Source organism: Seriola dumerili, unplaced genomic scaffold (assembly GCF_002260705.1).
Source record: "Seriola dumerili isolate Sdu_G_001 unplaced genomic scaffold, Sdu_1.0 BDQW01000153.1, whole genome shotgun sequence".
NCBI lineage: Eukaryota > Metazoa > Chordata > Actinopteri > Carangiformes > Carangidae > Seriola > Seriola dumerili.
In genome coordinates, this window is record NW_019174408.1 from 790,376 (window position 1) to 812,471 (window position 22,096).

Consider the following 22,096-nt stretch of genomic DNA (forward strand, 5'->3'; position numbering starts at 1 on the left):
CATCACAGGATGGTATGTCACATGATGCTCTGCTACCAACTGCCCTGCAAACACAACCCCCCTCCTCCCGCCACCACCCAGTCCTGGCTTTTACTAGGGATGGGGTTGGGGTTGGGGTTGGGGTTGGGAGGGTTGAGGGGGTTGGGGGGGGGGCAGCACTGTATATGAGTGGGTCTGTTTGGTAAATAACACTAAAGTATTTATTTGTGCTGTGTCGCAACTCCAGTAAACAGTGGACAGCACCAGTTTAGATTTGGATTGGACCACTTCCCAGAAGAAAATCCGACGTGGGGGGGGGTGGGGGGTCAGATTGATGCGAGGCGAGAGACAGACAGCGAGGAAGGAAGTGAGCAAACTGTGTGTGATTGATAAAGGCCTGTGACCCTTTCACACACAGTCTGTAACACTCAGATGAGGAGGCGTATACACACCCGCTCCACACAGGCGGCAACACACAGGAACCCTGTAATTGAATATCGTGCAGAAAGCAAACATTCCCCTGTAAACATATCATCTGTCACCTCTATAGCTTAATCCATATCCTTTATGCCAAATGGAGAAACACACACACACACACACACACACACACACCCCTGCAGCCTGTCAAACAAACAAATGAGGCTGGAGTCCCTGTGAAAGTCATCACCATGACCATCCCAGCTTCATCATCACGTTAGCCTGCTCCATTACACGGCAATACGATCCGGCCTGAAATCAATTAGCCGGCCATGCTAGCACCGTAAAGCGTACACTCCCCGATCTTTGTTTTGGTTTTGATGGAAAACAATGTCTTGTGCCCAGAAGGGAGTTTTTAGTTGTGCGGGTGCCACGTCCCTGACCAGATGAAAGATGCTTTGTACTGGTTCTGTGATGACTCTGAACGCAGGAAAATTATGATGCTGGCTCTGGCTGATTGTTTATCGGAGTTATAGTTTTTAGAAAAGTATTAAACATTTCAAATAACAGCTTTACAAAGGGATTATATTCACACTGCTGATATNCCACCAACCCCCCCCCCCCCCCCCCCCCAATCGATGCAACCCGTGCTCTGTTTTAAATTTTAGGTTCTTGTGACATCACAGGATGGTATGTCACATGATGCTCTGCTACCAACTGCCCTGCAAACACAACCCCCCTCCTCCCGCCACCACCCAGTCCTGGCTTTTACTAGGGATGGGGTTGGGGTTGGGGTTGGGGTTGGGAGGGTTGAGGGGGTTGGGGGGGGGGCAGCACTGTATATGAGTGGGTCTGTTTGGTAAATAACACTAAAGTATTTATTTGTGCTGTGTCGCAACTCCAGTAAACAGTGGACAGCACCAGTTTAGATTTGGATTGGACCACTTCCCAGAAGAAAATCCGACGTGGGGGGGGGTGGGGGGTCAGATTGATGCGAGGCGAGAGACAGACAGCGAGGAAGGAAGTGAGCAAACTGTGTGTGATTGATAAAGGCCTGTGACCCTTTCACACACAGTCTGTAACACTCAGATGAGGAGGCGTATACACACCCGCTCCACACAGGCGGCAACACACAGGAACCCTGTAATTGAATATCGTGCAGAAAGCAAACATTCCCCTGTAAACATATCATCTGTCACCTCTATAGCTTAATCCATATCCTTTATGCCAAATGGAGAAACACACACACACACACACACACACACCCCTGCAGCCTGTCAAACAAACAAATGAGGCTGGAGTCCCTGTGAAAGTCATCACCATGACCATCCCAGCTTCATCATCACGTTAGCCTGCTCCATTACACGGCAATACGATCCGGCCTGAAATCAATTAGCCGGCCATGCTAGCACCGTAAAGCGTACACTCCCCGATCTTTGTTTTGGTTTTGATGGAAAACAATGTCTTGTGCCCAGAAGGGAGTTTTTAGTTGTGCGGGTGCCACGTCCCTGACCAGATGAAAGATGCTTTGTACTGGTTCTGTGATGACTCTGAACGCAGGAAAATTATGATGCTGGCTCTGGCTGATTGTTTATCGGAGTTATAGTTTTTAGAAAAGTATTAAACATTTCAAATAACAGCTTTACAAAGGGATTATATTCACACTGCTGATATGGTTCTTAGTATGACATCAGATCATTGACAGACAAGAATTAAAAACAAATATCAGGCAGCTATTTAACTATTAAAGCTGCATCAGTGTAAATGTCTCTGTCCATGTGTAGTGTGATTATAGATCAGAACAGCTGTCAGGACTTATTTAACTTTGTGATGTCACAACAAAGCAGTCACCAAGCCCCGCCCACCTGGACCCACCATCCAAACCTTGCAGGATTTGGTTTCTCTGAGTGTTTTTACCTGAAATCTGCTTTATTTTTATTGGATCACTCAGAAAACAGTCAGCCAATCAGAAGAGAGGCTCAGAGCCTCCTCTCTTCTGATTGGCTCACCGACCTGTTGTTACTAGAGCTGCAGAGAGAAGCCTGAGAGAGGAGATGTGAAACTACACTGAGATGGTTTTTATATCTTCTGATGGATCAACACTTCAAATAAAACACAGAAGAAGAAACATGGAGCTTTAAATGTAGAACCCTGTAGTTTCTCAGTTTTAGATTCACTAACAAAAACCTTTAAACTAAAATATTTAAGAACACTTTTTGCATGAAGAAAGCTGCACGGCTCTGGAAGCTCAAAACAAGCTAGTTAACCAGTTCCACCAGGACGTCCCATTGTGAGTGAATCACTACAACCTCTCCAAGCTCAGAAATGACCTTTCACACTCATCTGCAATGAAAAACACCAATAATCAATATGCGTAATTAGGTCACGTATAAGTAAAGGTTAAAACTTTAATGCATAAATATGTGAATTAGTAGGTTTAAAGTGGCCACTCAGAGTTAGCGGGCGGCTCGTCAGGGATTACTTGAGGAATTTCCTTCACCTCTTTGATCCGACGGGTTTGATGGCACAGAGGAGCAGGAGCTGTTACCTTATTGGATCACATGCTGGTTTGGAAATAGCACAAGAGTTAGTGGTTCAGAGGAAGAAAGTTTTACCAAAATCTCATTTATTGAAATGGAATCACTTTGATCTCTTTTTAATCACACGCAGCGTGGTGAATGTTGTCTGTTGAGAGATGACCCATCCTAACAGTGCTGAGGTCTCTGATTCTGAGAAGCCGTTTCCTGGTGTTACCATGGCGCTTATGTCGAGCAAATGAAAAGCAGCAGCTTCTGGTCCGTTTTTGCTTCTCCACATTAAAATGTCAAAAAAAAAATGTGTTGTCAAGTTGTGTTCTGGTTTTAATTCAGCTCCAGACCGACACTGACGGGATCCAAACTGGGAGAAGCTGACGGTAATGGTGGTGAAGACGACAACTCCCATGATCCCTCGCTGCTTCACGACGTCACCCTGACGCCGTCTTTTGTTATCGTTTATTGAGAAACTGCGTTTAACTTAAAAGGACGAAACCCAACACTCAGCGATTCAAACGTAGAAGCCCTTTCAACAAATGTGTGTGTGTGATTTTCTACCTGGGGTCACGAGCGTGTAAAAGGTTGAGGGAGAGGTTTGCGGTCGTAGGTATTTCTCACTCATAAGGATCATACGTTCGCCACGTAGGTCATACGTACAGGCCGTGCACGGCTGCTCATTTGTCAGCAAACGCGCCCTCTCAGGGATCTGCTTAGCGTTAAATATATGAGCTCCCTCTAATCAGTGGCTCCTTCAGCTCGTTATTAATGCCCGCTGGAAACCAGGACCAGGACCAGGACCGGGGGGAGAGGTCTTTTCCGAGGCGACTGTAATTTCCCTTCTCTTTACACCTCCACACCCTCCTTTCCTGTGACATTCATTAGTGCAGCGTAACCTTCAAAAGACACCCGGAGCCGGAGTGAGCGGCGGCCTGCTGGTCTCGGTACCAAACGCCTGGTCTGTATGTGACACTGTCAAAACAAGCACGTCCATACGAGTGAGTCCCCTGATCAATGTCAGCCGGTTTCTATCGACAGATTGAATTTACTCCCTCAGTACTGTGTGAATGTGCAGTCAGCCACTCTGTCCCGCACACACACACACACCAAACGTTAAACCTGCAACACATTTTTGAATTTCTTCTTCTGCACAGATTTCATTGGACGTTTGCGGCTCTTTCAAGAAATACCATTTGCTCCGTTTCTCTGCAGAAGCAGCTACTGTCTTAGGTTCCTAACTTCCAAACTGTGCCGTGTCTCCTTTAATGTGCTCAAACAAAACTATATCGTAACCTTCTGATTTGCTGTATTTTGATTACATTTTATTGATTATATTTTGTCGTATGTGAACGACGGAGCTTCGTGGCAGCTGCAGTGTTTGTGTCTCTGACCCTGTTCACACATGTGCAGTCTTGCACATAAAAAAAATCTGTGCCTCTGTCAAGGTTCATGTGTTGTTGTGTGTGTGTGTGTGTTTGTGCAAGCCCCAAGGAAACACGTGCACACACACACACCCACACACACACACAGTCCATATGTGTTTACCTGATGTGTGTGCAAACATGATGCCGTGACATCAGCACTCAGGTCTGTGGCATGCAAGCGTATGGCACAAGTATCCTTCTATCACATTATAGTGTAATGAAAGACGTGTATATATGGAGCGTCTATGTGTATACGCACAACGGCCTTGTTATTGTGAAACCCTCTTTTATTCTTCCCCCGTCTTAATACATTTTAAATACACAAGTATTCACCACTTCTGCTGCTGTTCAATTCAATTCAGTTCAGTTTTATTTGTGTAAAATCGAGAGAAACTCAACAGCTCCCGCCGTGAGCAAGAACCTCCAACAGAACCGGACTATGGGCCGGTTTGATTGGTTTATTTTCTCAATAGTTTTCAAGGTTTATATTTTCTATAAAAGAGTTTTAATACAGACATATCATATCATTTCAGACAGTGGGCTTTCACATGCTGCTTTCCACCAGTCTGTGTTACGAAAGCATCACTGAGATCCAACACTGATGCTGAGGCGATAACGGTCTGGATCGCAGTCAGCTTTCCATGGGTCAGAGGTCAGGACTCTCCGCACCGTGCTGTGAAAACAGTTTCTTTACGGAACTGTTGGGAGCAGGCCATTATCTGAAATCATCTCGTTATCACTTAACTGGAACTAAGAGGCCGAAACACCACGAAGCGCATAGACGGGCGTCCGCATTCAGTGTGTGTGGATAACGTGCTCTCTCACTCACAAGAGGCTTTCTATTATAAAGTTACAACCTTCAAGCTCAAGCTGAGATAACCCTGATGACATCACTGTGACCTCATCAGCGAAGTGTCCCTGTAATGGACGTGTAGGACAAGAAACAACATCAACATTGTTCCATTCTCGGGCCAATAGTGACTTAAAGATACTGGTGGACGTGGGAAAACTACGTTTGAGTCTTTGGGAATCTTTTTTAGAGCTCCATCTTCTCTAAAACAAAAGAAACTAAATCTTGCAAGGTTTGGATGGTGGGTCCAGGTGGGCGGGGCTTGGTGACTGCTTTGTTGTGACATCACAAAGTTCCAGAAGTCCTGACGGCTGGTTTTAAGGCTCAGTTTCTGAATACAGGCTGTGTGCATTTCTCTGTGGACTGAGGCTTTGATACTTTCACAGTATTAATATAGAAGCTAGAGCTGATCTATAATCACACTACACATGGACACAGACCTTTACACTGGAGGAGCTTTAATGTTGAGGGTTTGAACATGAATATTAAGGTTAGGCTTCAAGGAAACCTTGTGTGTGTGTGTTAGTGTTAGTGTGTGTGTGTGTGTGTGTGTGTGTGTGTGTGTGTGTGTGTGTGTGTGTTAGAGTGTGTGGGTGTGTGGGATGACATAGTGCTGAGACAGACACATACGCGCCATAGCTTGCTGTTAAAGTGTTAAGCCTGATAGTGAGCCGCTCTCTAATTTGACATGCCTCAAATTAGCTTAGTGGACATTAAGTCTGCATGTGTGTGTGTGTGTGTGTGTGTGTGTGTTGGACTAGTCTGCAGACTTGTCTACAATTAACTGCGCACAGGTTAATGCGTCTTCATATCAGAATGCCATATGTTTTGGCGTGTGTTCATGCACACGTGTGTGAGCGTGCATGTGGCAGTGAGTAAAGTGCCTTGAGGCAGACCCTGGTATTGATGGGGATTACTAACACTTAGCTGACACCACTGAGACTGCAAAGGGAGTAAATGATTTAGAAGCATTGGCCTTAATGTAATGAAAGAAAGGCCCTGCCTGTCAAGAACACACACACACACACACACACACACACACCTATGGGCGCTAATCCTGTGAGCTTACATCTCCATTAACACTAACCCTGCACCACAAACCTACTCCACAAGATAGCTAGCACTCTCAGTGTTTCCCCGAGGATATCAGAGACACTCTTTTTCACTCTGTCTCTCTGACACACACACACACACACACACACACACACAGCCTGAGGGGATGTCAGTATGGGTTCACAGTGTAGTCACAGACGTGTGTGTGTGTGTGTGTGTGTGTGTGTGTGTGAAAGTCTATTAAAAGTGTGTTTTTGTGAACTTATCCATATAACGTGAATAGTTCCTTTGTGAATGAATGGATGTGCTCTGCCTTGACAACATGCTGAATTATACGCACAATATAGTGTCAGGCTGATGTGTAGCGCTCACACTGAACTTCCAAGGCCACCTGACTCTGACATGATGGATGGCTCCTTCCACAGCAGCTGGAGAAGAGTTCACATCCAACCCCCGTCGTCTAACTCACAGCCGCACAAACACTGAGATATTTAGATAATGCAGTGTTTACATCTGTGTTTGTTTGGTACCGGTTTCCTCATCGCTCGCCATGACACCGCCACCAAGCTGGAAATCAGCTGGAGGTTAGAGGTTAGAATACGCCCTCTAGGCAGCGCTAGCCCGGGATGGGCCGGGGCTAGCTGGTTAGCATGCTAACTTCAGTAGCTAGAAGAAAACAAGTGAAAACAAAAAAGAACTGGTGTTGCTGACTTGGCGAGTGAAGGAATGAAGTTTCAACGCTGAACTCACAACGTTTCTATAGACTGGGAATGCTAACGTTAGCTATGTAGCGATAGCAAAAAGGTACACATAGCATCTTTAAAGCACAGTAGTTGGATATAAAAACATATTTCGTTGAGTCGCGGCCTCGCAGGATCTTTATAAACCAACCTCCTGAACACAACAATGAGCCGGAGGTTTAGAAAACGTGTCGTGAACACTTGCGTCTTGTTGTTGAAATTGCAGTTGTTTCCAGCTTGTCGTTATTTTACCTTTGCCCAGTATAACGTCTCTACAAAATGCAGAGCACAGAGTCTCCAAAGTGAAAGTAGCATTGACTCTGACCGTCCTGAGAGCTTCACAGAGAGAGAATCTGTTGTACTGGATCACGTTAGATCTTCTAGGTGTCTCTACTAGACTGGAAGCTCGGTGTAGTTCCCACATGAAACCACTGCACCGCCTGATTTACGATCTGTTTGTCAGTAACAGACTGTTCCTGTGTTCCCAGTGCCTGACACCACTTGAGTACACACTCTCTCACACGCACACATGCACCATTACATATTACACAGCACCCATCATAAAGGAATTAGCTTGATCAGCCCCGCCGCACTAAAGCCTAATTGAATTAGCGCTAACCAGGCGTTAGCATCTCGGCTGCACAGGTAACCGAGAAACAGTGGCATGAGGCCTCGGAACATTTTACCTTCACCTACGTGTGTCTGTGTGTGTGTGTGTGTGTGTGTGTGTGTGTGTGTGTTTGTGTTACACTTTTATGCTAAGTGAGGAAATCAGCAGTGTTTTTTAAGGAACCCAAAACAGTTGGAAACGTATTTAGATCTGACAACAATGTGTCATCAGAGCAGTTTGATATGAAGTTAGAAGCGTGACATTAAAGCAAGTGTTGGTAAAGTGAAGCAGTGATTCAGCAGGTGATGTTAGTCTGTCAGGTGTTGCTCACCTGGGCTGCAACTTCTACTGACCTCTACAAGTTGTCAAAACAAACCAATGGAGTATCAGGTTTTTACTTTTCTCCACAGTTTGTCCACTTCACAACAACAACACTTCCTGTCTCTAAGTCACATGTCACTAAACCAACCAATCAGCAGTTAGAAGGATTTAGACTGAGTGTAAATAAGAGGAAAACCAATGAGATGGATTCAGGAGATTATTATAACATTAAAAATTTAAACTTGTAAATACATAATTAACAACTGTATAAACACTGTGCATATATTTTTACTAAATTAACTCATACAAACAGAATGAATGGACATTTAAACCATAGAAAAGTAAAGCGCTGTATGTGCGTCAGCGAGGGCGATTGTGATGTGCACGTGTGATGTCATGTCCAACTGTGCCATCCTAAGCCCCTGCTGTAAAGGTATACACACACACACACACACACACACACACACACACACACACACACACACACACACACGTCCCGCTGCAGTGTGATTAAATCTTTAAGGAAAGTAGCGCTGGCTGCAGGGATAAGTAGGGCCAGTATGTGGGGGCTAACAGCTGGGTGGAGAGTGGCTTTTAATCCAGCTGGGTTTTAACATGATGGAGGGAAAAACAACAATCCAGGGTGTGTGTTTTGAATCCTCCTCCTCCTCCTGCCAACAGCACATCCTCACATTTCCAGAGGTTTACAGACAGAAATTAGAATAAAAGGGGAAGTCAGTGAGCAGCACGTACAGTGGGCCGACAGGGTCGATCTAAGTCGGTGATTGTGACGTGTTCAGATGTTTGATGAGATTACACTAAAGTAAGAACGCTCAGTTTCTGCCTTTAGCTGTAGTCATGTAGTTATTTCTTCTACTGTAACAGTTGGGCAGTGAAAGCAGCAGCAGTGTGTGTGCACGATGTGTTCAGGCGCAGTGTTCAGTGCAGGTCACCCTCGTGTTTATAGCACGTACAGTGTATATGACAAGTGAAACAGCCTGTGTGTGGACAAAAACACTTCCTGTGGAGAAAAACCTTTAGAATAAGAATATTTTAAAATTACCGTGAGAAATATTGGTGTCAGATATTTGAAAATGTGTTTTATAAAACCTGTTAAAATTGATAATAAGGAAACAAAGTGTAACTTTGGAAGAAACAGACTTGATTTGTGCATCACCTAGAGAGGACTGTGGACTTTGTCCCTGATCATATATATAGATATAATCGATTGATCACAGCGGCCAAGGACTCTTTGTGTCTCTAATTCAGATTGAACTCTTGTTATATATCAGGTGCATACAAACCAATAACTGTATATCTTTATACTGTAACATTAGCCCGATGACTGCAGATATTATGACTGTTTTCCAGGTGCTGTAAATATAGTTTCAGAAGCTTTACATTCATATACATTTAAAATCCTCTTGTACAGGAGCAGAGCAGCAACAGAACAAATGTGCAAATTGTTTTTGACGTTAAAATCAGGTTTAAACTCTGATCACTGATCGGTGGTTCAGGTCTAAAACAATCAGTATCGGCCCTCAAATACCCATATTGGTCGAAGGCTGCTCTGATAAACCTAAAGCTCTTCCTAACCTCCTGCCAAGCTCTTATCATCCAGAAAAGCCACTGCAGTCAAAACCTTTGATCTGCCGGGCTTACTGGCTATCAGGGAGCAGACTACTGTGTGTGTGTGTGTGTGTGTGTGTGTGTGTGTGTGTGTGTGTGTGTGTGTGTGTGTGTGTGTGTGTGTGTGTGTGTGTGTACGTGTACCCTGAGGCCTGGCCAGTGTCAGCTCTGCTGCAGGCCACTGACAGGTGCTAATGCTGGGGCGAGAGGCTGCACGGGCCTCCATGCTCCCTACTGTGATAACACTGACCGGCTTCCAGAGACACACACACACACACACACACACACACACACACACACACACACACACACACACACACACACAATGGCTGAGCTTCCTGATAACTTTGCTGCACTTCAGAAGCATTGTGTGTGTGTGTGTGTGTTGGATTGATTTTTCAAAGGATTCCCCTTTAGTGCCAGCAGGCCTCCCATCAAAGCCAGCCATGAGAGCCTGGTGGGTGTTTTCGTGTGTGTGTGTGTGTGTGTGTGTGTGTGTGTGTGTCGGACAACACTGACACACACACTTGCCTTCGAGGTGATATGATGTTATTATGTCCTGCATGGTAGATGTGTGTGTGTATGCGCTGAATTTAATTTTGAGGGCCGACCTGGACACGGCAGCTCAGCGTGGCTCGTTGCTGATAAAGGTTCGACCTGCTGAAGCCTCCAGCTGACCGTGGGGCAGAGGTTTTACATGTCCACCTTAAATCAACCTGTTCAGAGCTGCTCCCGCAGGTCTGAGTGTGCGTGGCTCGATCTGGAGGATTTAAGCATCATTTGCTGCAGCACCTTGAGTTTAACTTAACAAACTGCAACGCTGTCAAATAAATATATAAATAATTAGATGTATCTCTGAGGCTTTGGGGCGAGGCAACTTTAACATATTTACCACTCGCCCTCGATCTGTGTGTCCATCCATGTTTTCTGCACTGGAGGTCCAGCACATAGACAGAGATATAAACAGAAGCTGGTCTTTCCAGGAGGAGAGGATCTCCTCCGTCCTTATCTTCACTCTGTTCTTTGATGTCATCATGTCTGGGGTTTTGCTAAAACCGACACGACCTCTAGAGACATATTCCTGTGCTCCCAGATAGAGAGAGAGAGAGAGAGAGAGAGAGAGAAGAGGGAGAAGAAGAGATAGAAACGCTGCAGATGAAGCAGGAGTCCAGTATCTGAGCTTCCAGATTTGTTTGTGAGCAGAAGTATAAAATGCTTGGAGGTTAGAAGCTACAGGAGCAAAGCAAATCTTCTTTGGAGCTGCTGAAAGACAGATAAAAACAACAATATACACAAAACAATAAAACACACTGCACTGTAAAAAACACCAAACACCATAAAAACACACAACACTTTAAAAATGATGAAGCTCATGAGCTGTTTCCTGTCTGTCACACACTTCCTGTGTGTTAACGAAGAGGAAGCTGCTGATATGCAGAACTGATGATGATGACGACGACGACGACGATGATGATGATGATGATGATGATGATAAGCCGTGCGGTCATGTGGTTTGTATTGTTGCTGTTTCGTTTTTTTGACGTGCTGACTCACAGGAGCACGTCACCTTCATCCTCCTCCTCCTCCTCCTCCTCAGCCTTTATCACCTCTCAGTGCTGCAGGCACAGTGACTGAGTCAAATGAACACACTAATAGAATAAACCAGTTGTTTTAGTGTCTGCATGCCTGCCTGGCTGGCTTATCACACACACACACACACACACACAGAGAGAGAGAGAGAGAGAGAGAGAGAGAGAGGCAGGTTGCAGACTCTCTGGCTCCACAGCACAAGATCTCCCTGATTGCAGAAATTATGGCAGACAGAGGAGAAGAGATTAAGATGCAGCATAGGTCTGTGTGGATTTGGTTTGACAGGCATGAAGATTGTGTTGTGCTTACAAGTTGTTTGTTAGGTGTGTGTGTGTGTGTGTGTGTGTGTGTGTGTGTGTGTGTGTGTGTGTGTGTGTGTGTGAGTCTGTGACTCTTAAAGCAGCTGATCTGCTGGACTCCAGTGGAACCAGTGTGGAGTAAATTAATTTGTGTTGTGCAGGGGAGAGAAATGTTCGTCTGACGTGTGTTTAACACTGTAAAAGAAAGAGAGTCGAATGTTTGATTACCAGCTGTGATTTGAAAAATCTATTCTTTTAATTAAACAACTAATAACACAGACTCAGCAGAAGCCAGACTGTATTGAAACACAACCCACTTAAAGCCACTTTCATGCAAAGAGAAATAGAAAAGTTCTGTGACAGCGGCTACAGACGTATTACAGGCTTATACAGCAGGAAATGGGCCGTGTATAATATAATAATGTTGTATTTCATGTTTCAGGCATAGGTGATGCAAAACTGAAAAAAAAAAAAACAACTTATGAAACATATCACGTGGCAGGAAACCTGATTATATAGAAGCATATCCTGCAAATTGACCTGCCCTAACTTGAGTATTTGAGCTGTTAAATGTCTTGTGGCTCGTTGTGTGTATTTTCATTTGTCTGTATTTTCCTCTGCATGTGTTGGACACACATGATAGACACATATTTTCACAGAAACATGTCTCAGTGTTGAGTTTAGTGTTTGCTGCATCAGGTTTCCTGTTGTAGGTTTTTACTTTCCTGTCTGAAATCACAGTTGCTGTTCATTACATGCTACAGACCGCGCTCTGTATTAGACTTGTACAGTATGTTTGATAATGATCCCTTTAATACAGTTAAAGTCTGATCTAATCTTAGAATATGATCTATATTTACTTTATACTGTCTCTTAAAAAATGACGTTTCTGTTTGTACGAAATGTCCAAACTGCAACTGGATCACATTTTCTATGAAGATAATGAGGAAGTTAACGTACGTGGCGAGTTTCAAACGCACTGATAACAAAATGTTGACAGACAACCTGCAGCTCGACATCCACTCGTCCTTCTGAAAGATCCAGGTTTGATTCAGAGGCGGTTCGCAGTGACTCCACACCACTGTTGCAGGTAGTGATCTGTTGGGTGTTCTGTGTTTGTGTCTGCAGGGCCGTTCGATGGGCGCGGCGTGACCCTGCTGGAGGTGTGCGGCAGCTGGCCGGAGAGCTTCGGCGTGCCGCGGCACAACATCGGATCGGCGGACGCCAGCGACGAAGGCCTGCGGGAGAGACTGGCCGACGCCATGTCCGAGTCCCCGTCCAGAGACATAGTGGGATCTGCTACAGGTCAGTGGAGACCGGACGACGCACAATCACACTCACTCGCTTGAACACATGGACACGTGTCCACAAACATGCCACCGCTGGTTCTTCCCTCCTAGATTTAAATTATTTAAATCAAACATGGAAATTTGAAAAAGGAAGAAAAGGTCTTTTTGTTGTTGAGTCTTTACACTCTGTTCTTGGTTCATTTCACTCTCATCTTGTCAACAAAATGATTTTGGCACATTTTTGTTGTTCAGGATCTTTGTCCTCGTGAAGGCGGGAAAGTTTCTGGTCACATGTCCGCTCTTGGACACAATGAACGCTGGATGTCTGGACGTATTGACAGAAGAGAGGACAGAGGGTGTGATGATGATGATGATGATGATGATGATGTGGATGAGAACTTGTGGCCAAATGCAGAAGATAGGGTCTCTCTATATGTGGCTATATTATAAACATAAAGTGAGTTGTTGTTGCAGGTCAGACGATCCGTGCACTAAGTCAGAGCAAACGTTTCGCTCTCATTGAATCTTGGGTAAATAAATCCAGTGAGTGAATAAATAAAAGTTACTTAAACGACAGTGATCCATGTTTTAATGTCACCTGCTGCCAGTGTGTTCAGGTGAGACAGGGTTCTATCATTGATGTTGAGATGAAGTGTGTGTGTGTGTGTGTGCGTGTGTGTGTGTGTGTGTGTGTGTGAGGCGTTGACCTCACTATCGTATATATACTGTATTTATTTGAGGAAACGGCTGAAGGTAAATCTGTGTAATATTTTCTAAAGATGCTTCGTGCACCTGATGATGTTGATTCTACGTGTCACATGATCACGTGTGTCCTGATGCTTCACTGAGGATTTAATCCGCTGTTTGTTTTTAGCTAATTCATCATAAATCTCATTATAAGTATCATTTTAGGCAGCTTGACTTCCTCACTGCATTACCCAGCAGCCATTGCTGCCAGATCATGGTCCAGTGATGGATTAGGTCACCACTAGTAGGAGGTGTGTGTGTGTGTGTGTGTGTGTGTGTGTGGTGTGTGTGCGGGTGTGTGTGTGTGTGTGTGTGTGTGTGTGTGGTGTGTGTGCGGGTGTGTGTGTGTGTGTGTGTGTGTGTGTGTGGTGTGTGTGCGGGTGTGTGTGTGTGTGTGTGTGTGTGTGTGTGGTGTGTGTGCGGGTGTGTGTGTGTGTGTGTGTGTGTGTGTGTGGTGTGTGTGCGGGTGTGTGTGTGTGTGTGTGTGTGTGTGTGTGGTGTGTGTGCGGGTGTGTGTGTGTGTGTGTGTGTGTGTGTGTGGTGTGTGTGCGGGTGTGTGCGTGTGTGTGTAGTGTGTGTGTGTGTGTGTGTGTGCAGCAGACATGCCGTTGGCCCTGACAGTCCGAATGGTTAACTCATTTAGGAAGCGCCAGTGCTTTCTCTTTCTCCCCCCCCCTCCTTAAGTGAACAAGAGTTCCTTTGATTTAAATGTGTGTGTGTGTGCGTGTGTGTGTGGTGTGTTGTGTGTGTGTGTGTGTGTCTGAGGTGTGGGGACAGGTGGTGGGCACGGGTGGGGGGGGGTGGGGGGGTGTTGGGTAGGGTAGTGGGGGCTCACAAGGCCTTAATGGATTTAGCATCGACACATCTGCCCCCCTCACACAACCTCCACAGCCATATAACCAGCCCAGTAGCCCCCCCCCTCCCTCCCCCCCCTCCAACCTCCCGTTAGGATTTAACCTCATTTGTTAGCTCTCTCTCTCTTTCTTCTCATCACCCCCCCCCACCACCCACCACACTTCCCCCCACCCCGTGTTTCTTCATTAGATTAGATGTTGGAGACTCCCGGACACTAGCAGTCAGTCTCCTCTTGTTCTTGTTCCCTCCATCATCTCGCATCTTGACCCCCATCACACACACACACACCCCCCTCCTCCCCCCACTCCACCCTCCACCCCTAATGCAACACAAAATTCATTACTGATCACATTACATCAAAATACACCCATGATACACACAAACACACACTCTCTCCCTCTCTCTCTCTCTCTCCTGCGCCCTGAGCTGTGCTGAAGACATCATCCACAGGGAATGTGATGGACTTGCTGCTTCCATCCGTTGGTACAGACAGAGACGCCTCAGTCTCCGAGGGTAATCTAATAGCGCCGCACTTCGCTCTAACATATAGGAAATGTTCCTCTGCGCTGCGACGTGGACGGTCGGGACCTGGTTCTCCTGAGTGCCATGGATCATTCTAATCAAACACACCGTTTGGGTCAAAACCTGGACTGTGTTGGTGGGACTTTCAAATATGCTAATTAGCATATTAGCACACCTGTTCATCTCCGGAGGTCAGAACTCCTGCAGCACTCTCAGGAAACAGCAGAACTTCATCAGGCCGACGTGTTTCAGACTGTGGCCTTCGTCAGGGTCATCATCACAAAACACATCACAAGTCAGGTTGGCTTCTACAAAGATGGCTTTGTCACATGGTCATGTGGCTTTAGGCCAAGTGTCGTCTCAGGCTTGTGGGGGATGTCCAATAGAGGACAATTAACGTTTAAATTTAAAGAAATTTTATAAAGTGCTATACGTGCGACAACATAAAAACTACATCATACAAAAGCATTCATTAAAATAAATACAGATAAAGATAAAATATAAAGATAAACTATTAAATCTGACCTTATACTATGATATATAAATAAAAAATATAAAGGTCACATCATTTTATTTAACAGAGCTTCTACGTCAGTGATGCGATGAACGTGATGTTTCACCTTCATGTTTTTTACCACATGGATTATTTCATATGATCCACATCTTTTGTTTTACAGGTAATAAAGTTGTTAATAGTTTTTTCCATTGACTTAAGATTTTGAGTAGATTTGAGTCAGTTCATGTCTGATCTAAACGCGCCATAATAAGAATCCATATGTGATAAAGCACCACCCGACTTCAGCCCCAGACTTCAGGCCGCAGATGAATAAGTGCAGCACACAGGAATGTGGAGCACCAGGCATTTCATTCATTTTTCTTTTTTTTCTTTCATTGTGGTTCTTCAACACAAGGATTACCAGTAATGTTAAAAACGTTTCCTTGGCCCCGACTCCCAAAGATCTGATTTCCTCTGACTTTCTATTGGAACAAAGCGACAGTTGACATGTCGTCCCATCAACGTATGATCCATGTATGATCCACGTATGATCCACTGCCTCCTGGGTTCAAGTGCCAGATCCAGTTTGTTTGTGGCATTCAATTTATTATTTATAGTAGCTGGGATTTCCATGTTGATATATGTGCGCTCAAAGTGTTTCCGTTGTGAGTTGAGCTGTATAGCTCTGTGTGTGTGTGTGTGTGTGTGTGTGTGTGTGTGTGTGTGTGTGTGTGTGTGTGTGTGTGTGTGTGTGTTGGCGTGAGGCTGAGATGGGCAGAGGCAGATGGTATCTTGCTCAGTGGCTCCATTTGCCAGGAGCCGTGGCCCCTGAGCTCAGACACACACAGCACAGTGGAGCTGCTAATATAGACCTTCAGTACACACACACACACACACACACACACACACACACACACACACACACACACACACACACACACTCTTAACTAACCTATACACACATTTACCTCATCTGTTTCTGCAGAGAGATGATCTCATGAGAGACTGTGTGATACAGCAACAGGTGTACTGTCAACACTGGCCTCCTCTCACACCGATACTGGAGGGAAAGTGCTTACTCTGCACATAACTTTATATATATAAGCTCATAACTTTATTTATATAAGCTCATAACTTTATATATATAAGCTCATAACTTTATTTATATAAGCTCATAACTTTATATATATAAGCTCATAACTTTATTTATATAAGCTCATAACTTTATATATATAAGCTCATAACTTTATTTATATAAGTTCATAACTTATGAAGAATAGGCTCGGGCGATATCTGAAAATCACAATACAGTCCCAAACATCACGATACACAATATTATCATATCGATTGTTATGTATTTTTTATTATGATATAATTTATTAATAATAATAATAATAATATATAACTATATTGTTTTATGTTTCAGGTTTTTTTTTCACAATATATAATTAGATTATTCTATTTTATGTTTCAGGGATTTTTTTGAATCATAAATAATTATATTATTGTATTTTATGTTTTAGTGTTTTTTTTATAGTATATACGTGTTATAGCATTTTATGTTACAGTTAACCGTTAAAGTTACAGTTAAAGTTTTTTAAAATATAAAAAACTAATTTGAAAGATATTCCATAATATCTCGATATCATGGAATATCGGCCGGGGCATGATCTAGTGACATCTGTGATTTAGAACACAATTTAACTTATGACCATAACCACATTGCCTCAGAGCATGCTGGGAAGCTCCGCCCCCCCACCCTCCCCACCCCCAACACACTACACTATGTTTCCATCCAACTGTTGAGTGAATTTTCTGCAAACTGTCTGTTAGTTTTATACACAGCTCGTTTCAGCTGAGTCTTTGTCATTGTTTATACTTCCCGCTGCTGCTATTTATCACAGTTTTCTTCTTCTTCTTCTTTTTTTTTTTTTCATCCACATAAACAATTTGTCAACAAGTTGATGTGGACGGAAACACAACAACAAACAACACATTTTTCCCTCCCTGTGTGTCTCCTCACACACTCAGAGGATCTCAGAGCTGGAATGCTCGCTGATGTAACAAATCACTGTCTATCTGACATTCTCCTCCAGCACACACACACACACACACACACACACACACACACACACACACACACTCTCTCTCGCAGATTCACAGGGAAAACAAAGCCTCCAGTCAGGGTAATGGGGCTCTCACGCTAAGGCCGAGACCCAGCGTCGCCAGCTCGGAGGGCAGGTGACACTCACAGAGAAAGATGGACGGATGGACAGAGGGAGAGAGGGAGAATAGAGGAGAGAGAGAGAGAGAGAGAGAGAGTCACTGACGAGTGTAACACACTGGGGCTGAAATTAGATTTGCCTCCAATGATATAATGTTGCTAACTGGATTTGGCTTATTGGTGCCTGCCCAACATAAATTCCATTGAAGCCATATGGAGAGTGGACGAGTGCTCGACACGACCTGGTGTGTCTCAGCTGAGAGCGGCTCCGGCTCGGGGACAATGACGCTTTTTATGTCCGTTTTACTCGCATCATGTCATTTCACAAAATATATATATATATATATATATATAATATCTGTGGTGCTGAGCGGTTGTTGCCTCGCTGTCGCTTCACGTGCATCAGAGGAGTCGTCCGAGGAAAGAGACGCCAGAGTTCACAGCAGGAAGTGTGAACCAGTTGGAGTTAATCAGTTAGTTAATCAGCGACGGTGAACAGATGATTGAAGATCCGTCTCTGATTCATATTCTTAGTATTTCCACTTTGCACCTGTGATTTAAATCCAACATCTTCCGGTCTCTTTTTCCATATCGCAAAAGTCCTGTTGAGGTTCATAATGCGTACCGGTGGTACAGGCCGATACCTAGTGGTTCCTAAGAGCCGTAAACCTGCAGTGGGCCACGAACCGTTTGTTAACGAGTCTCCGAGAAACTGTTTGATCCATCAAAGAAAGATCAATGAAATTCTGTGTGAAGCTTTTAGTTTGGTTGAACTAACTGAGCCGGTCCGTCAGCTGCTCCATCTTCCCGTTGCTTTGGGAGATTGTTGTTTTAAATATTATTGCTGTTGAGTTCTTTCAGATTTTTGATGTTTCGAACTCCACAAATGAATTTAAAACCATCACAGACGAAGCAGAAACGTCTCTGTCCATCAGTCATTCAGTTATTCAGTGATTTTTAAAATACTGTGTCTGATCGTTGAATTTAAACCTTAAACCTTAAAGTTTAACTTTAAACGAAGCCAATGGGATGAAGAGGAACTGTTTCTCTCAGGTCTAACTAAACAGGACTGTAGTTAAAGGTTGTTCAAATTGGACCTTTTTCTTTTTCTATCTATTCTTTGATATTCTTGGTTCTTTGTGGCTTTAACAGTAAGTTAAACTGAAAATATCTTAATCATTTAGATCGCATGTTTATCTTTGAATCCATTTCCAGAGATCACTTCCTGTGTGTCTGAGATCTTCACCGTTATCGTCCTGACGTGAGTCTTAAGTCGTCGATATCGTGACTCACAGCGTCATCACACTCAAACTGGATCACTGGAGGTTTAGTCTAAAAGTCTCAGTGCTCTGTTTGTATTTCATGATACTGTGCTGCAGTGTGTGTGTGTGTGTGTGTGTGTGTGTGTGTGTGTGTTGGGTTTAGTTTTGCTGATTGATGAGGTGGGGGCGCAGAGGACCACCCACACCCACCAGGTCATAACCACGTCTTGTTTGTTGGATCCCAGCTCAAAGAAACTGCAAGTAATAACGATAATAATAATAATAATAATAAGAGCGGCACAGAACTCAGCTGCTTCTCTCAACACCTGACTCAACACTAATATTTAGGGCGGTCTTATCAGCACTGCAGAGCTGAGACTGTTTCCTGTGTGGATGCATGTGTTGCTTTTATTAATTCCAGCAGTTTCATGTGTGTGTGTGTGTGTGTGTGTGTGTGTGTAGGGGTTTCTATTACTCTGAATGCATACATTTTATAATAACTACCTATTACACGTGTGTGTGTGTGTGTGTGTGATTATTTCTGAGTGTGCAGGCGGTGGTCCGACTCCAAACAGGCATCCTGACTCAGTAATTGGTCATTTGCTGTTGGAGCCTGGACTGTGGGCTTCTGGCCTGGTGACACACTGTATGTATGCTTTGGTAGAGTTCCACTTTACTTCTGATGTTATCACGTCAGAGAAAACATTAGCTCTGTGGCCATATGCTGCTCCGAGCGTGTGTGTGTGTGTGTGTGTGTGTGTGTGTGTGTGTGTGTGTGTGTGTGTGCAAAATATATGAAAGATAAAGAAAGTTTGACATAGGAAATATCTGTTGAGGTAATTTCTCAGCGTAGATTGAGGGTTTCCTCTCTGACACTGAACCATGTGTGTGTGTGTGTGTGTGTGTGTGTGTGTGCGAGTGTGTGTGTGTGTATCTGCGAACACATGCTGGTTTTAGCACTTGGCCTCAAACTCTCTTAAAGAATCGGCGCAGCGTTACTTATCTCCCTCGCTCCATTTACTAATCAATATTACACTGGACAGCATTGCGCTTTAATAGCCTCCTATTTTTTCATTTGGACCTAGTGTTCCTTTCCCGTTTGATGAATGTGCTCTGTATATTACAATAACCTATCAAATGTAATGCTTTATTGTTTTAATGCCACTGGCAAACTGCTAAGAGCCTGTAATCTGCAGCGTGCATCTGAGCGGCGTTGGGCTCCTGACTGGAAAAATGCAATACATTACTCATTACTGTTACTCATTTGCAAAGCAGCAGAATTGCCTCAGTTATTAGTCCCTGTGGGCAGTAATTGGTTCATCTACTCATTATTTTTCATTATTTTAAATTTTTTTACTGTCCAGATTTTGGGCTTGTCTTTCAGAACAGCTTCTCTCCAGCGTCCTGAGCAGACTGTTGCCAGGGAAACGTCACGCTGTTCAGGTGTTTGTGACTCTGTCTTCTGTTTAAAGCAGAGTGTTATTGTGCTGTTGTACAGAACATGTGATACACACACAGAACATGTAATACACACACAGTACATGTAATACACACACAGAACATGTGATACACACCCATTTGTACCTTTGTTCAGAGAGGCAGCCATTTTGTTTTCAGGGTTGTCCGTCCGTCCGTCTCAGTGACACCTTGATGGAACTTCTTCTAATTTGGCACAAACATTCACTAGGACTCAGGGATGAACTGATTAGACTTTGGTGGTCAAAGGTCAAAGGTCAAGGTCGCGGTGACCTCACAAAACGTGGTTCATTCGCTTCTCACATAACATTGACTTGGATGATAAATGAACTTGCACTTACACAGTGTTTTTCGAGTCTTACTGACCACTCAAAGCGCTTTACAATACCTGCCACATTCACCCAGTCACCCATTCACTCACACATTCACACACGGATGGAACAGCCATCAGGGGGTTCAGCAGGATGAATTGATTAGATGTTGGTGGATCCCACTCGTCCTGCTCCTACACACCTGCCTCATTACACAGATGTGCGAAGAGTTCTTACGTTTTATTCTAGGACATGAAATACTTCAGTAAAGGTTTCAGAAACAACAAAACGTGTCATAAACTTTTCTCTTATTTTCTGTAGAAATCCAAGAGACAGTGTAATAATCTGATTATCTATGATGAAGCTAACTAACAGCAAACTGCATTATTGTCCATCGCCGCACGGGTCAGTCTGAAGTATCTCGGTTATAACGGCAAAAACCTGAGCATTTTGAATTCTTACTTTCATGGAACACACACTTAAAACACAGACTTTATGTTGGCAACAGCTTTAATTGAAAGTAACATCAGTCTACAGGCGGGAAAAAAACAAAACAAAGACTAACAGTCTTCCAGCTTTGACTATTAATTTAAACCAGTGTTGACACCACGATGTCAGAGCGATGTGTTTATCCGAAAGTAATGTTCCCCCTCCGGCCAATCAAGATCAAAGACACGCACTGTGTCTCCACGGTAACAGCTGAAAGGAAGAAGTTAACACCTTCACCTTAAGAGATGGAGTTGAGTTAATTGCTGGAACGCACTGAACAGGATTAGACTAACGAGTACAGAGTGTATATGTTACACTGAGCTGAGACGTATCTCACAGCAACATGGTGTCGGTGTGCTCCTCCTGTCACTCGCCAGTAAAGCAGCTGATCTGTGTCTCGGAGCCCGGAGCCGTGTAAACAATCTGCACAGCAAAAAAACATGTCGTATTTCTCTATTATATAAAAATGAATAGCCTCTTTAACTTTTTGCTATTATATAAATCATTCCATAGAAAACCTCATTAATTGGTCCATTAAGGAAACATGGAAACTAGACTGCACGCCTGTTCAGACAGCTGTGTGATTTAATGGTCGTACAATACATCCTGTATTTGAATTGGCCGCATATTCTATTCACACAAAGCCGCACTATTATCCTGCCGACCGACTGCTTTCTGTGCTATTCAGCCTTGTTTTAGTACACTGATACCTATCACAAGAGCAACAAGCACACAGGGACGGGCGGAGGGGGCGGGGGGCGGCCCCCGCCCCCCGCGCGACCCCCACCACGTCCCTGTGGCTTGTTGCTCTTGTGATAGGTATCAAGTGTGACTGAAAACAAGGGCTGCATAGCCACAGAAAGCGTGCCGGTCCGGCGTTCAGGATAATCAGTGCGGCTTTGTGTGAATCAGTAATGATGGCGGCCAATTACCATTAGATCAGGATTGTATTGGCTAATGATCCTTACATTTACCCAGACTG

The 22,096-nt window shown here is 44.1% G+C and overlaps 1 protein-coding gene across 2 annotated transcripts in view; it reads left to right on the forward strand.

Annotated features, from left to right (window-relative positions):
* bcas3 (BCAS3, microtubule associated cell migration factor) overlaps positions 1-22,096 on the forward strand; it is a 344,121-nt gene that overhangs the window by 282,446 nt on the left and 39,579 nt on the right. The window contains exons 22-23 of one of the 2 annotated variants that reach the window (XM_022751364.1): positions 12,572-12,748; positions 12,985-13,060. In XM_022751364.1, coding sequence (XP_022607085.1) covers positions 12,572-12,748; positions 12,985-13,001 — 194 coding nt within the window. In that variant the 3' untranslated portion in view covers positions 13,002-13,060. Of the gene's footprint in view, positions 1-12,571; positions 12,749-12,984; positions 13,061-22,096 lie in introns of those variants that run through there. The other variant, XM_022751363.1, reaches the window with a different exon arrangement.